The sequence below is a fragment of the Oryctolagus cuniculus genome, chromosome 10, assembly GCF_051225735.1.
Source record: "Oryctolagus cuniculus isolate XC-2025 breed Fujian yellow rabbit chromosome 10, ASM5122573v1, whole genome shotgun sequence".
Taxonomy (NCBI): Eukaryota; Metazoa; Chordata; class Mammalia; order Lagomorpha; family Leporidae; genus Oryctolagus; species Oryctolagus cuniculus.
In genome coordinates, this window is record NC_142876.1 from 32,535,866 (window position 1) to 32,553,198 (window position 17,333).

The window sequence follows — 17,333 nt, forward strand, 5'->3', positions numbered from 1 at the left end:
ATGAAAAGACAAATTACAGACTGGAAGAAAATATTTACAAGTCATATATCCCACTAACCCCTAGATCTAAAGTGTATGAAGAACTCTCAAAACTCAATATTTAAAAAGTTCAGTTAGAAAATAGTCAAAATATATGCAGGGACATTTCCAGGAAGAGAATATAAAGATGACAAAGAAAGGCTTGGAAAGATGTTTAACATCATTACTCATTACAGAAACATAATTTTAAACCACAGTGAGTTATCACTAGTATTGTTGTCTGAATGTCTGTGTTGCTTCAAAATTTATATGCCATAACTCTAAGCTCCCAAAGAGTTGAAGCCTTTGAAAAGCAATTAGGTCATGAATGGAACTCAAGCCCTTATGAAATAGGTCCTTTCCCCACATGGGGACACAGAAGGAGGCACTGTCTGTGAACCCTCCTCAAACACGGAATTGGCCAGCATCTCAGTCTCCAGACTATGATAAATAAACTTTTGCAATGTATAAGACTCCCAGTTAAAATAGCACAAATAAACTAAGACAACAGGATGTCTATCAACATGACTAAAATGAAATATAACTATAATATCAAATACTGGTGAGGATGCAGAGAAACTGCTGATAGAAATACTCTAGAAAATAGCTTGATAGGTCCCCTCAAAATTAAAAATAAATGTACCTTACAACCCACCAGTTGCAGTTTTGGACAACTTTCCCAGAAAAATGAAAATTGATTTTTACATAGGCACTTATATATGAATGTTCATAGCAGATTTATTCATAACAGTTCAGGACTGAAATCTACCCACATGTCCAATAGTTCAACAAACCACAGTGCATTTATGCCATGGAATACTATTCAATGATAAATGGAGGAAGAAGGTAAACCTCTTAGAAGAGAAATTTTGGGTGGTTCCAATTATAGGAGGTACGCACAGTAGTCAAACAAGGAAAGGGGAGGTGTTTAATGTGTGTAGTTTCATTTTTTTCACAATGAAAACCTGGAGATCTATTGCAAACAATGTGAATGTATTTGACACTACTGAACTATATACTTGAAGTGGTTAAGATTTTATGTTATATGTATTTTAGTATACTTAAAAATACCTCTAAATAATTTAAAAGTGTATTTATTGGGATAAAACTGTTGGAATGCTGTCTATTGTCTGCTAACAGTATTGTATTAAAGTTAACATTTTACTTTTAGTAATTGTTCCACAGTTCTACAAGGTGTTAATGTTAGGGAAAGCTCAGTGAAGGCATTAAGTAGAACTCTGTGTTGTTTTTGCAACTTTTTGGTAAGTCTAAAATAATTCAAAATCACAGTGTTAAAAAGGCAAGTCTTCTGTTCATAAGAATTCTAAATATTTTATGAAGATGTTCAACCTTTGAGGAGGTGGAGTTTATCCCTATACTACTTCAGTTGGGTGCTACATAGTGACTTCATTCCAAAATACTCTATGAAAAGGGGCCAAAAAAAAGGGTGGGGGGTCCTTACAATGAAGAAACTGGATAGTCACTCCCTCAGCCAGGTGTCAAGGTTAACAGCAGCCGTGACACTTTAATACTATGGGTCCCTGATAGGATGCAATGTTCCCTCTGTAATCATGCTATCAAAAACATATGACCCCAGCGTAATAATGAGGAAAACATCAGAGAAATCCCAATAGAGGGACACTCCAGAAACAGTGGACCAATGCCCCTCAAAGCTGTCAAGTTCTTCACAAACACAGTAATTCTGAAAACTGTCATTACCGAAAGAAACCAGCAGAGACATGAGAATTAAATGCAATGTGGTATTTTGGATCAGAAACAGGAAATAGGGCATCTAAATAAAGTATGGACTTCAGCTAATAATAATGTGATCACATTTTTTCATGATTTGTAACAAATGTACTCTACTATTATTCAAATGCTAATGGAAAGGAAAAACTAGGTTCAGGGTTCATAAGAACTCTCTGTACTATCTTCACAACTTTTTTTTTTTTTAAGATTTATTTATTTATTTGAAAGTCAGAGTTACAGAGAAAGAGGAGTGGCAGAGAGAGAGAGGTCTTCCATCTGCTGGTTCACTCCCCAATTGGCTAGAAGCTGGCTCTACTTTCAAGAGATAAACAGGAAGCCTTGAAGCATATTTGAAAGGCTCTATTCTCACAAAAGTGAAAAATGACAAAAATGATGAACAACTGAGCATAAGACACAGCCAGGATGCACGACTCACCAATGAGACTGTAACCTTGATTTTAGCACCATCTCCCCTTTTAGCCATGTCCCCTTGTGCAGGGAACCACTTGAGCAACCTTATATGGCTGCTGTCGTTGAGAATTCTAACTTGTCACATGTGGAACTGTTAAGTACAGTTGGTGGTACAAGAGAAGTGTGTGGATCACATTCATGAAATTTCTTGGAGGTGAGCTTTGAATTAAAGATGGCTAGAATGTGGATAGGCAGAGAATGGGGGGAAATCCAGGGTCTTGATGCAATTTTTCTCAATGAGGCTTTGTCGTTCTGGCTCATCCTTACATCTTGGGTACTTGGCAATGTTCAAGCAGGGAAGAAAGGGAGGAAGAATGGTGGGGGGACAACAGGAAGGGAAGAAGGAAGAATAAAGAAGGAAGGATGGACTTATTGTACATCCTCATTCTATTTTTTCATTACTTTCCCGCTTACTTTCACATATCTCAATTGTATCAGGATAGGCTACTAGGCTGAGGTCAGGATCCCAGTCCGCCAATGGTTTTGCAAATAGTGGGGGATAAAGTTGGAAATTAAAAGAGGGCCTGTTTGGAAGGTACAAAGATGATAGACTCAGAAACCTTGAGACTTGAAGAACCTTGTAGGTATCACTGAAATTTCAGCTCCCATTTTGCAAAATAGACAGGTGAGATTCAAATAAATTGCGCTTCTGAGCAGAGTTCTTTAGTGATCAAGCAGGAAAACAATCCATGTCTCTTGACTCTTATTCCAGTACTCTGTCCACTGAAAAGAAGATAAATAAATTTTAAAATATCAAGCTTAATAATGAGAGAATATGTGTGGTTTCTAACTCTTGAGATTTTAACATTTCTTGTTGGTTACTTCCCAATTTCACCATATGTGAATGTGAATAACATTTTGGAGCCAGTTTTTCCTTTAATTCATCCTGGAAATAAAAGTTCTTGTGACAGCAAAGTGTGTTGCCATAGTTTTATAACAATTAAAAATCTGGATAGTGGCATAAAAGTGAAAGTGTTGGTAATAAGAAACAGTGAAAATGCACACTTTTGCACACTGCTCTTTTCCACTTTCCCAATTCCTTTCAGACCTATTCATTATCTCCCCTGACCTACAGAGAGCAATTTATAGCCTGGAGCATATCCTTTAGCTTTGCTTGCAGCCCATTGTCCTCTCCCTGTGGCTTGCTTGACAGATTCTTGGAGTGGTAACTGATGGCCAACATCCCCACCCTCTCACTACTACCTACTACCTTGGTGAGCTCACAGAGCCTCAAGGCATGTATCTGACAATGGAAAGTGGTAGGAAAAGTCAAAACACCTTTTTGCCCTTTAGTTTCAAATGCCTACAAAATTGGGAGATAGAAAGGACTTGGGAAATGGAAACAATTTGGAAGGAAGTTTGAGCGAGGCTTTCTAATACACCTCTTTCCTTCCTCTCCAGGTTAGAAAAACTTCCAAGCTTTGGATCTAACATTCTGCTATGATAGTAGAATGAAGATATTAAAATTAATAAAATTGAACTACAGAAAAAAATTAGAAATGTATATTCCTTCTACCTGTTTGTGGAATGAGATTCCTAACAGCCACATGTGTAGACACATCAAACTTTCCTAAAAATCTCTGTCAGCATACTGTAACTCTGCACGCTGATTAAAAATCCCAAAGTTGAGTCCACCCCATTCCCAGTCAACAGCTTTTTCTCTGCATGAGAAGCTGGCAGGAAGAGATTAGGGGAACCCTTGGAAGTCATTGCTGGTTTCAGAAATACCAATGGTCTAATGAGTTCGGGATAGAAACAGGACTGGATAGGGTTTGAAATTTTCCTGTTTCACGAAATGCAAAATGGCTGGCAGGACAGAAGAAAAGGGGAGCAAATTCTGCTTGTTAGAAGCTGCTGACTAAATCCTTTCCAGAATCTCAGGAGACTACTTATGATACAAGGGCTCCAGCCACCCTGAAGCTGCTCTAAGTATATCCTCATGGACTGCCACTCATTGCACCCTGCATGTCTTACTCCATGTAACACATATCCTGAAGATCACGATAAAGTGCTGGAAATCCTGAACGTCGTAATATGTGTCGCTGTGGGTCCAACTGATGGTGAGGGATGCGGAACTGCTCATAACATTTCTTGGTTATTTGGTTGGATTTTGCAAGAGGTTTATCCAAAGACTAGACAAAAAGTACCTAAATGTACCTATGTTTACACACAATCCAGGTAAAATGTGGAAAGTGTACTTTAAAATAGGCTACTAAAATCCATGTATAAATATTAACAGAAAGAGTGGGAAGAGAAGGAAGGGAAGAAGTGGGGGCTCCACCCCTTTTCTTTTTTTTGACTCTAGTCATATTCTGCTTGGAACTTCTGGTTCATTTTTAAGACATTCAGAGCAAGGACTTTCAGGGTAAACACTAAGTAGGTAAGAAAAAGCCGTCTGTGTTTATTAAATAGCTGTTCCTATCTTTTCTGCAAAACTCTAAGTCCAGCCAGGGATCGATCCATCCTTCAAATGTCTGACTTTATGGGATATTTAGTTAGAAAAGTTTAACTCCCATCCATAATGCTCTTCTAAAAATTAAGGACAGGACAAGTCTTCATCATCCTCTAGGATCCTTTGATTGCTTTCAGCAGAGGTCAGACTGCTTCTGTGATTCAGCCCTGGCTTGATGTCCAGGTGGTTCAATCTTCTCTGAATAGTTACGCAGTAAGTCAGACACAAAACTTGCCCACAACCTACTTCCTAGCGTCACACAAAAAGAAGTTGGGTCAGAATTTTGTCAATGATTCTTGTATCCAGTTGGTGTGAGCAAAGAACCCCAAATACTATTAAACTCCTTAGTGATGTGAACCAGATGGAAAATAAAACAAAAGAATTCACAACTCATGTTAGACTGAATTGAATGTCTTTAATTTCACACAATGAATAACATATGAATAGGATTAACTTTTTTTTTTAATAGTTAAGTGCTCTATACGGTGCTAACCTGATCTGGTAGCGAAAAAGACTGAGCTTTCTTTTAGAAAAAAATGTTTAAAACCCAACATCTAAGACCATGGAGGAGCATGGCAGTAAAGCATGCCAGATGTATCTACGCCTCAAATAACAGCAAGTCCATGTTCATTTTAAATGTACAAAAATGCTTTATGAATAAAAACTGTTACAAAAAGAACATTTCAAACAATGTACAATTTTCTTGCCTCTATATTCAATAAAATACAAATACATTTTTTGTTCTAAAATATGTTTACATACAATCAAAGTAGAACATGCAAATTACACTTTAAAAAAGGCTTTTAAAAACCACTTATGAATACAAACTAAAAATTAGCCAGCACGACTTGTAAGACAATCTTGTGCCCCATTTTTTTCTTTTGAAATATATATGTACATATTTAACACATCATGTGCATTTATTATTTAAGAAATAGATTTTTTTAAAAAGGAAGAAAAAGAAAGACTCCACCCAGGGTGCAACTGCCCTTCCCTGTTGACTAGTGGGCAGCTCTTTTCAATCCCCCCTCCCTCCCCATTAGTGTTTATTATACCTGGGCAAGCGGGCAATAGAAATCCAGGAAGTTTCTTCCTTGGTTGAAATGTGCTTCTAAGACTGTTCCCCAAATGACTAAGTCCAAGAGGGAAGGAAGACGCATCAGTGGCGTGAACTCTTCAAGAAACAAGAGGCAGAGGGAGCCTTGTATTGTGGAAAGAAACTTTTAGAAACACCAAGAAAATGCTACGGTATATTACAGTTTGTTTCTAGGCACTGTGATGACATTATCTGTAAGCTCTGGCATTTGGACCATTGTGATACTAGGGTAGTGTTGAGAAAAAAATGTCTATATTTATCTACTTTTACATAATGAGAAGGACTGAAGATCCGGCAACAGAACACTTAAATGGCTTTTGAGGCATTTCGACTTCTGCCACCCCCTCTCTCTCCATGCTGCAGTTGGCATTTAAAGGCTTTGGATATATCTGTATAGACTTTAGACAGTTCCCAGGAAAATCTTCCTAGTGATAGAGAAAAAAATATATTCTCCAAAAGCTCATTATCTGAATATTGTTGGGTGATAAGCTGGGAGTCGGATTTTCTGCTTAAGTCCAAACCCAAATCCTTTATGATCTGCATGTAGAACATCACCTGTACAATAATTCTGTCACCACTTGCTTATCATATTTATAGACCCAGCAATGTGCAGAGCACAAATTCTGCCTGCCACTGAACATGAACTCCCCCTTGAGACAGAAGCCAGGGAGACATGCTAATCTTCTGCCAGCCTGTAGTCACCTTTCCTGGGCTGTCAGTGGCTGCACACTCCAGGTCCTACCAAGTCAGAAACCAGCCCCTTAAATGTTCTCCTTTCCTTTGACCAGAGCCGGGCTATTTGAAGCAGGTCAACTTTTGTCCCTGTAGAGGGTGAAACGCAAGTGGGTCCCAACCACTTGGTAAGGTGGATTAAAAATCCAGGAGGCTGTTACATCTCATTTCATCTTTTTTCTCATCCCTAATCAAACTCCTTATATTATAAATGAGTCCACATCTGCTTGCTGAAGGCGAGTATATTTCAGAAAAAATAATGGCATGAAAATCAAGGGATTTCTCTTACAGAATATTTTGTGGAGCTGGCATCACAAATGCTCTCTGTCAAAATAAAAATGCAGCCCCAAAAGGCAGTATTGGGTGGCCAAAGACCTTTACAATCTGTTAGGAAAACTGGATTTTCTTTCTGGCCTGCAACCAACTAGATGTGACGCTAGACTGACCCAATGTGGGGTATGGACAGGAGAGGAGAGGCTAAAGAACAGGAATTAATTAGAGAATAAGGAAATGGCTACATCAGTGAAATGAGTTATGTTGAGGAAAAGCAGAAGAAAAATTGAGAAATTTAATACTGAGGCGGTGAAGAGGAATCTGTGTCATTGATTGGACTTGCTTCCACCTCCAAGTAATTGGTTAGCATGCCTCATCTTGGTAGTCTGCAACTTACCAATCTATTCTTAGGATCTATATGTAGAGAATTTGCATTTCACTCAAATGACCAGAGTCCCCAGTTCATGTGTGAATTGCAACTCTTGCTGTGTCTCTCCCAGAGTATCCTTCATTGGTTTGGAAATTCCTAAAGTTACTGGGATGTTACTCATTATTAGAAGATAATGCCAATTAAACTTTGGGTCCTCCTTTAAGAAGTTTCTAGAATGCCTGCAAGAAAATGTTGTGTCCTTAACAGGCTTAGCTGAGGAGACAGTACCAGGTGGGGAGCAAGAGAGGCCAGGACAGAACGAAAAGAATGGTTTTCACGATCCAACAGGAAGAGAAATCTCTGCATGGCTTAATTGGAATGAAAATGGTCAGCGATGGGGTGAGAGGGGCTAATTTAAACTTTCCCCTCTGGTGACTTTGGAGCCACTCACACGTGGCGTGAGAATGACAAATTGAAAATGACTGTTGTGATGTTGCTATTCAGCCTGTGTGAAATGGCAAAGGTTAACCGAGTCACAAACTGAGGGTCTCAGATATAAGCTTTAAAGTACAGTCCTATAAACTTAACATATCTCTAGAATTAAACACAACCGACCTAGTGGCAGCAAATGATGTCAGGTCCATAGTGACAGTGCAGAACGGGATGACTGTAATTTCCACCAACTGTTGGTGCCCTGACGGAGCTGTGATGTATGCAAACATATTAACTTGGGGTTTTGAAATTTACATCCATAGATATCCTATCACTTATTCTCTTATGCTTCTAACAAAAAAAAATCCACCTCTCTCTAAGGAAATAATATTGTGTTCTGAAGTGATAATATAATTTCCAGCTGGTCCCAACTTCCTGTAAAGAAACTTAATTTTGAGGTAAACCAGATATTCTAATTCCCAATAGAAAATTTAATTCTCTCTCTTCAGTGTCTCTCTTTCTATAATCTACCATGCCAGGTGTTTGATGTCTTGGGGAAGGTGAGGGGAGGAGTGAGGGAGGAAATTGAAAATACTTATTTGAAATTTCCACATCTGAATTGTTAAAAACATCTACGGCAATGGAATAACTTCATATTCATTCTGAGTCTTCATGTTTTACTTGGGCTGTGGAAATGGATAATAGTGATGGAATATCTGTTCACGCTAAACCAATGGCTAGAGTACAACTTGGATGAGAAATGTACAGTTGAAATTGACCATTTAAAAGACGATTTGTCACACACAGTTTGCATCCATGCAGACTGATAGATTTATAATTACATTATGTACAAAAATGTTTTAGTTTATTAAGGCAACCACAATTTGGATACTTTGTCCAAGGTGGCTTGATACAATTGGAGTGGTGACACCCTTTGAGAATTTTATTATTTTTTTTCAGTTAAGAACACTTACTCCCACTTGCTTTTTAAGAAATAATTATCAAGAGACAATGGACTTCTATTGTCTTTCTGTTTCCTTTTTCTGACAATCCATGATAGTTGTTTGAATGAAATAAAAAAAAATCACATACCGAGGCATTGCTAGACACATGTCTTTCTGGTGGGTCTGGGGTTTCAGTATTTGGTGGTTTGTTAAGTTATTCCATTTGCTGTGGGGTATGACAGCCATTTTATTCTGCCTATTCTCTGCCGATATGTTTTAAGGATGAAAACAACCTGGTTGACACCTGGGTCAACATATCCTTGGCTACTCACTTGCTAAAAGGTCTCTATCAATACCTATTATCTGTTTCACAACGATTGTTATTCAGAGCCAGGTATCCTCGGGACAGCAGGCCAAGGGCGAACTTTACAACACAGGTACCGGTTTACTCGACCTCGATGTGTACCATGAAAGAGGCGGCAGCAAGCGCATTGATGGAAAGATACATACATGAAAGTACAACAGGCAAAGGAAAAGCAGGAACAGACGATGCTAAAACTCCGTGTGTCTGCACCAGAGGATATGAAAGCAGGGCTAAGGTCACCCATCACTAGAATTCCACCTTCCATCACAGGATTCCATCTAAGGAACTGTACTGTTAACGGAAAGATACAGGTCACCCGGAGACGAGGTTGGGGCCTCAAAGCCTAGCACAGCTTGAAAACCAACAGAAAGAAAATAAAAACCAATGAAACGGAAGTGGGTTACCTCAAAGCCAGTCGAGAAATTTGCAGCTTTTCTCCCCTTGGAATGTTTCCCAATTGAAGGTGTTTCCCTTTCGATTTTCCCGGCCAGCAAAAGACATGGGATTCCAGGGCCCATCTGGGACGAGGGCCATCAGGCGGCCGTCTCCTCCCGGATGGGGCTGGGCTCACCTGTCCGCATCCCGCCACGCTAAAGCGCCGCGGTGCTGGGAACTCCCGGACTGCACAGACCCGCGTTCCCCGCGTCGCGTGGCTCGCCCCAGGGCCCCTGGAGGCTCAGCCCCGACGTCTGGCCAGCTAGCTGCAGAGAAGGGCTTGGGTGTCCCTGCTAGGGTGGAGGGTGCGCCCCACCCGGCTCGCTGCACCTGCGACGCCTCAGTCCCCCGCCCCAGGTGCGCACGCACACACCCACCCTAGGGAAGGACATCACTCTCGCTCCCTCGGGACTTCCTCTGCCGTTTGGCCTTCACCTCCTCCTCCTGGGGAAGGGGCTGCGGCGCGGGCGGAGGCTGTGGCGGCTGCGCGGGAGGCTGCGGTCTGTGTCTCCTCTTCCCGCCCCGGGGCGTCTTGGGCAGCGGCGGCGGTGGGGGCGGCGGCGGCGGCGGGGGCGGCGGCAACGGGGGCGGCGGCGGCGGCGGCAGCGGGGGCGCCTCCCGGGCCATGTGGATGACCGCCTCGATGGTGGCCATGACCGCGTCCTGGCCGGCGGCGGGCTCCAGCGCCAGCGGGCTCAGGCTGGGTTTCTGACCCCGCTTGCTGGGCAGGTCGACGCACTTTTCCAGCACCGGCATTTGGTCTCTGGAGTCCTCGTCGAACTGGGTGGGCTGCTTTCGCGGCCGCCCGCGCCGCTTCTTGACAAAGTTGTTGCCTGTCTTTGATTGTCTCTGCAGCCGCTTGGCCTTCAGGATCTTGTTCACGTGGTCCAAGTTCTTCTTGGTGGACAGAATCTTGGTGTAGTTGCACATCTTCCGCACCTCGCACTGGATGGCTTCGATCTCCTGCCGTTTGAACCGCTTCTTCAGGGAGCAGCTGGCTGCAGGAGGAGAGAGGAGCCAAAGTGAGCGGGGATGCGAGCTGCCTTAAGCCCAGCCAGACCTTCCCACCACGGGAAGCATGAGGAACTAATGCTACGGTTTGTCGTGCACCCCCCACTCAACTCTCTTTGGTTCTTCATTAAAGCGAACAGCAATAAAAAATAAGTACTAGTTGAATATAATGTCTATACAACAGTTCTGTTGACATTATTGCCACCCTCACAACTATGACAGCGAAACACTGCTGTTTCCATTTCCATTTTAGAGATGTAGAAACAGAGGCTTGAGGCGACCTGCCCTGGAGCACGGGGGTCAGGGCAGAACTACAATGTAAATTTACCCATCTTACCGTTGTATTCAAGCCATTTGACGTTTGTCCTGATCCAGTGTAGCAATGCATCATGCTTTTTTTTTTTTTTTTTTTTTTTTTTTTGATGCTGCACCAATCAAAGGGCATGCAACCCTACATTTCAAACAATCTGGATCCGTCCAACTTGTGATCAACGTCTTGGAAGGGGTGCCCGGACCTGACCTAGACTGTGCGACTGAATTACTTTATTGCTACACCCCCCCACCCCCAACGAGGGAAGATTACTTTCTGGAACACTGGAGTTGGGAGGGCACTATCTGCACATGTCACCCTCCACCCCCACCGTCACCCCACCCCACCCCCATGTTCCGGACCCATCCATTTGCCTGATGCCATGCAATTAATTAATTCCTCTTTAACCAGTTCATTTCTGGAATGCCCAAGGGAAATACCAGCCAGGTGTTTCCAAGTGGGTTACACTTCCCCTACGGGGCTGCTGTTTGCCAAGAGCTCTTTTGATGTCCTGGTGGCCAGATGCACCTCTGTTTTACGAGCCGGACTTCTCAGGAAGTCCTGTGCTGCTGCCACTAAATGGCCTTCAGAAGTGCTTCGTTTTTGAAGTTCAGACACCATAAAGTGTGAATGGCTTCAAGACATACACAGCAGACCTTCCCCTCCTTTAAATCATTCTTTCTCCTTTTGTGGTTTAGGGGCAGGCATGTGTACATTTCTGCGTGTGTGTGCACACACACGACATACATTCATAGTCCAGCGCCCCAAGGCTCTTCCCTGTGACCATTTGTACACTTAAGAAATGCATCCCCACTGAATTCTTTGGTGCTGTGGTTTATCCTACAGAATGAACCCCAAAGAGCTCACATAGAAGACCCAGGCCTAGAGGGCAGAATGGTTTTGGTTCAGCATCTGGGTTGTTGCAGCCCCCATTATTTTTCTTACCTACTCGTAGAGAAACAGAATAATTATCTTAAGGGAGAGCAGGAAAAGCAGGTTTTCAACATGGACAGCACTCTCACTTTTCTTGGGTACTCCCACTTCATTCTTTCCCCAGCTTTGCCCCGTTTCTCCCTCATGCTGTGCCCATCACAGACCTCCAGAAGGGTTGCATTTGAAGTTATTTATGCCACGAGCTTCATGGAGTGGGAAGCGCTGAGTTCCACAGGCCAGGTCACAATGCGACTGCTTTTGGCCAAAGGTCAGCAAGACTGACTGAGCAATGAATAACTACTGAATGGTCTTTAAAATACGTTCTAAAGAGCAACACAGAACAAAGGCAGAGTGATCTTCTATCAAAATAAAATTTTTGTAGTTAGTCTTGTGAAAAGAAATGGTTGCTTGATTTTAAGTTCTCAGATGCTAGGACCCATTCTTGTCTGTCTTTATGTCCATCACAGGGGCCTAGCATGGTGCCTCTTCCACAGCAAGGACTGAAACATTGTTTCTGGACTCACAAATTGGAGCCATTCATTGCTGCCTTACAGCCATATTCTCTAAAGGGTTCCAGTTTGGATTTTAAAGTTACTGTTGCAAATACAGTGCCACTAAGAGTTAGCAAGCCTCCTCATCAGAGACAGGTAATTTAGTTCATAAGTAAATGAAAACCAGCCAAAAATACTCAGTGACACCCTCTGGCATTATTCCAAATACAGTTTCTCCACACAGTTCTTACTCTCCTCAGTTTATGTTACCCAAAGAGAAATAAAACACTAAGTGATAACTGATACAGAATACAAGGATCTAGTACATCAGCTCCTGGCAATTTCTGACCCAAGAAAGCTTCACTGAAACACTCCATGAGATGGAGGTCCTTTGGGGAAAGAGAACCACTGAATTGTCCCTCTCTGGGTTTTCTTTTTGGACTGAAATACCAACAAAGACCCCCCCTAAAAATCAAAACAACACAAAACAGAAAAGGCCAAAACTAAAATGAAAATCAAATAAAAACCTAGTCAATGACATTCAAATATTCACACATTTGCTTTATGCTCATATTTTTGTTGTTGAAATAAATTATGGGGTAAAAAATTAATTCTATCCATGTAAATCCACCAAATAATACTAAAAAGCTTGTGTCTAACTCTTTTGCACTCACCATTCACATTGAACAAATGTTGACTTTTTGTTAATATTTGCTGTCTTTTTTTCAAAGAAACAAAGCATGGATTTAACCAAATCATTGCTCTCCATTCCCTTCCTTTCCCTTTTCATGCTTGCATTTATACTTTGTTGCTCATATGTGGACCCATATTGGTAGAAAATAAATGCTGGTAATGATGTAAGGAAGGGGAACTACAAGCAGGCTGCTGGCTGGAGTGTGAACTGGGATAATCTCTTGGGAGAACAATTGGGCAATAACTGTTGGAGTTGAAGATGTACGTGTTCAGTGCCCTAGCAACTCCATGTCAACAATGCCTTCTTTTGTCATTTGTGATGGCAGACAAAAGACATGGAAGGACTTTGCTTGAAGCTCAGTCTATGTTATGGAAAACTGAAAACACTCTAAATGCTAATTAAAAGAGTAATGAATCAGGACCTGTGCTATGGCGTAGTGGGTAAAGTTGCTGCCTGTGGTGCCAGCATCCCAAATGGGGCCACTTTGAATCTTGGCTGTGCCACTTCCAATCCAGTGCCCTGCTACTGCACCTGGGAAAGCAGCAAAAGATGGCCCAAGTGCTTGGGTCCCTGCACCCATGGGGGTGACCTGAAGGAAGCTCTTGGCTCCTAGCTTTGGATGGGCCCAGCTCTGGCTGTTGCAGCCATTTGGGGAGTGAACAATAGATAGATGACTTCTCCCTCTCTCCCTCTCCTAGCCCCCACCCTGTAACTCTGCCTTTCAAATAAATAAATAATTTTTTAAAAAAATAATGTATCATTCAAATAGAATCTCATACATCTCTAAAAATGAATAGGCCACATATAAATACCTCAACATGGTTAAATAAAAAAAGTTTAGTAAATAAACAAATTACAGAAGTGATTCTAAAACACTTACGTAAATTTCAGAGCACAGAGAGATCCCCTGAATTTTTGTTTCACCTTTCATGTCCAGTGGTGGAGGTTTAAAGTGACTACTGTGTGCTGCAGAGGAGGTTTCTATAGGGTAGTTTCTCTCCAAATTACCCTATAGAACTGTACTAAGCCTCCAGAGTAGGGTTGGCCAACAGAATTACCTGCAATGGTAGAAACTGTGCTGTTTTCTGTGCACTTACTCCCCATATAGGATCTCTGTCCTTAATGTGTTGTACAATGTGAATTAATGCTATAACTAGTACTCAAACAGTACTTTACACTTTGTGTTTCTGTGTGGGTGCAAACTGTTGAAATCTTTACTTCAGATATACTAAATTGATCTTCTGTATATGAAGATAATTGAAAATGAATCTTGATGTGAATGGAATGGGAGAGGGAGCGGGAGATGGGAGGGTTGCGGGGGGGACGGAAGTTATAGGGGGGAAGCCACTGTAATCCAAAAGCTGTACTTTGGACATTTATATTTATTAAATAAAAGTTAAAAAAAAAAGAAATTGTGCTGTTCTACCATAACATTTAGCCATATATAGCTAACAAGCACTTCATATGTGGTAAGTGTGGTTGGGAAACTGGATTTTTAAATTAAATTAAATTTTAATTTTTATTAGCTACATGCTACTAGTGGCTACCATATCAAGCAGCCAAGCTCTGGACATAATCATCTGGAAATACAGAGTATATACATGGAGATTCATTCATTCAAATGTAGGCTGTGGAAAACTCTAGGCAAACAACTTCGGGTCTCTATTAAACAAATGGCAGGTGTGGTGAAAGGAAAAAATGTAAATTAAAAGAGACTGAAGGGGCTAGCTTTGTGTTGCAGCTAATAAAGCCGCTACCTGTGATGGCAGCATCCCATATGGGCATTGGTTCAAGTCTCAGCTGCTCTACTTCTGATTCAGCTCCCTGCTAATGTCCTGGGAAAATAGCAGAAGATGGCCCAAGTCCTTGGACCCCTGCCACCCATATGGCTGATCCTGAAGCAGCTCCTGGCTCCTGGCTCCTGCCCCAATCCTGGCCATTGTAGCCATTTGAGGAATGAACCAGGGATGGAAGATCTCTACCGCTATCTCTCCCTCTCTGTAATTCTGGCTTTCAAGTAATAAAAAAATCTTTAAAAAAGTAGACTGAAGATATGAAATGACCTATCTGGATGCCAATTTCAACAAATTGCTAAAAGAGATCATGAAATAAGAGGAAATTTGAGTAAGGTATTTTATCATATTATATGTTATTAATTTTCATAGGAGGGATCTTTGTATTGTGATCATGTCTTCTTATGGGCACCTATCTTTTAGAAAGAAAATATTTACAAATAAAATCATGAAATCATATGGTATTGGTTTTAAAATAATATGAAATAAAGAGGGAGGTGGAAGAATTGATGAAACAAGCTTCAATGAGTTGGAGATGGTTGAAACTGGATGGGTACATGAGTTTTATTCATGGAATTCTGCCTACTTTGGTATATGCTTGACATTCTCCATAATACAAGATTAAAAAATTATAAATGGTAAGTGGCAATACAATTATCTTTCTTTGAGTCCTAAGACTCTCTGAGAGTGCTCTGGTTTCCATCCTTTTAGGGCTTCTATTTCACTTAAATAATGTCAGAAGGGTGAGAGACATGCATTCATCTCACTTGTAAGATGATAATGGTACCTGCCCTCTGGGTTGAACGGGACAGGAGGACAAATGAGTTCTCTCTGGTTTATGCTGCAATCAGCTGCATAAACAAGCATGTCATAAGCTTGTTTCTCCATTGATGGCATCAGGTGTTACATTTTATCCATTTTTCTTTTGTGCATTATCAACTTTGGGGTTTTTCCCATCTATGGAACTTCTGAACTTTATTTTATTCTTATGCTTATTATCCAAACCTTCAGTTTAGCTGCATCATCTCCACGTGTGAACAACAGCAGAGTGCAGTGCGGTGCAGGGGGAAACTGGAAACCAAGGACACTTAAGTAGGATGAATCTTTAGCCCCTATGGGTGTGTCTTTTGTCATCTGTTACATTGGACGGTTGGACTAGATGTTCATGAAGTTATTTATTTATTTATTATTTATTTGACAGAGTTACGCAGTGAGGGAGAGAGACAGAGAAAGGTCTTCCTTCCGTTGGTTCACCCCCCAAATGGCCACTACGGCCAGAGCTATGCTGATCCGAAGCCAGGAGCCAGGTTCTTCTTCCTGGTCTCCCATGTGGGTGCAGGCGCCTGAGCATTTGGGCCATCCTTCACTGCCCTTCCTGAACCACAGCAAAGAGCTGGACTGGAAGAGGAGCAACCGGGACTAGAACCCGGCGCCTATATGGGATGCCGGCACTGCAGGCAGAGGATTAACCAAGTGAGCCACGGCACCGACCCATGAAGTTATTTAAAGATTGCTATAATTCTTTCCCATTCTCATTATCAACGGCCTTCCCCAAATGTGGGGTGGCTTTCTAAAATCCATTTCATCTAATAATTTGAAATCCTAGTGTAGCAGGGAGGAGGACTATGGACTTGGCAGGGTTTGATATTCACAAATCTCTCTCCTTATTGCTATGATTTCACTGTCTCTCTAAATGTTTACAGATTTTTCTCTCTTCAAATTGTTTCATTATTGGACAGTAATTCCTGGGCTCTTGCTTTAAGATTGATTCCATATTTGCTCTCCTTCCTATAATTGTCCTATATCATGCCTGCTCTTTGTTAGTTTTAAAAGAATAATTATGAGTGGTCCAGGCAAAAAATGCAAATTCATTTATTCATAACTCTGCAACACAAATGGTCTCCTAGACCCTATCTCTGTTTAAAATCACCACGTAAATGGTTGGATTGGTTTTGGCCTAGATTTAGACTTTCTATATTTCCACCCCCATTATCAGAGGATTGGCTCATCAGCATTCTGTTGATTTTGCCACATCTTTTATGATTATTAAAGAATGGGCTTGGCAGTGCTTTTTACACACAGACTTTATAGATGTGGTATAGGCACTATGAGCCAGGACAAGGACTAACAAGACTTAGTTACATGGAAGTTTATATACAGAGTTCCCAAGGAATAGGTGCTAATGTTTGTAGACTGAACTGTGCCCATATGTAAGACACAACTTAGTTTTACAAGAAAGATTTGGGTGTATCTGGGAGGGATGCAAATGTGTATCAAGATGTCTTAGATTATTTTTTTTCTTGCTTTGAATGTCCCTGGGTGAGACAGGAAGGTTTGAGGGAAAGCTGAATTGCCTGGAGTTGCCTCCCAGGGTGGATAGGGCAGAACACTAGCTGCCTCAATCAAGGCTGAGCCGCAATGCAAATTGCTTTGTGCACTGACACATGCTAGATGGTTCTTTGAAGGCAAGGCCTATCTTTTCTCTGTACTTTCAGAGTTTTAGCACAGGTCAATTTTCACAGAAGTGTATAGTCTGGTACTATATGATCAGCAAATACAAGCTCAAGGGAATACAGTTGTTTCATGGTCTCCAATGTAAATTGTGCATTCTTTTGTGCTTGTCGTTGAATTTGACTTGGTAATAATCTCTTATGCTCCTCATGAAGCTTTTTTATTTATTGTTTAATGGGAAGTATAAGGTAACCTCCTTTGACATGTAAACTTTCTTCCTCCATCCTACAAATTTAAATGAACCTTGTATAATC

General features: G+C 41.4%; 1 protein-coding gene across 2 annotated transcripts in view; it reads right to left on the reverse strand.

The window, feature by feature from the left end:
* Nucleotides 1-5,085: 5,085 nt before the first annotated feature.
* The window catches only part of SETBP1 (SET binding protein 1), a 386,548-nt gene continuing 374,300 nt past the window's right edge, over nt 5,086-17,333 (reverse strand). For both annotated transcript variants that reach the window (XM_008261251.5, XM_017344139.4), the window contains exon 6: nt 5,086-10,334. In XM_008261251.5, the coding sequence (XP_008259473.1) occupies nt 9,715-10,334 (620 nt within the window). In that variant the 3' untranslated portion in view covers nt 5,086-9,714. The remainder of the gene's footprint in view (nt 10,335-17,333) is intronic.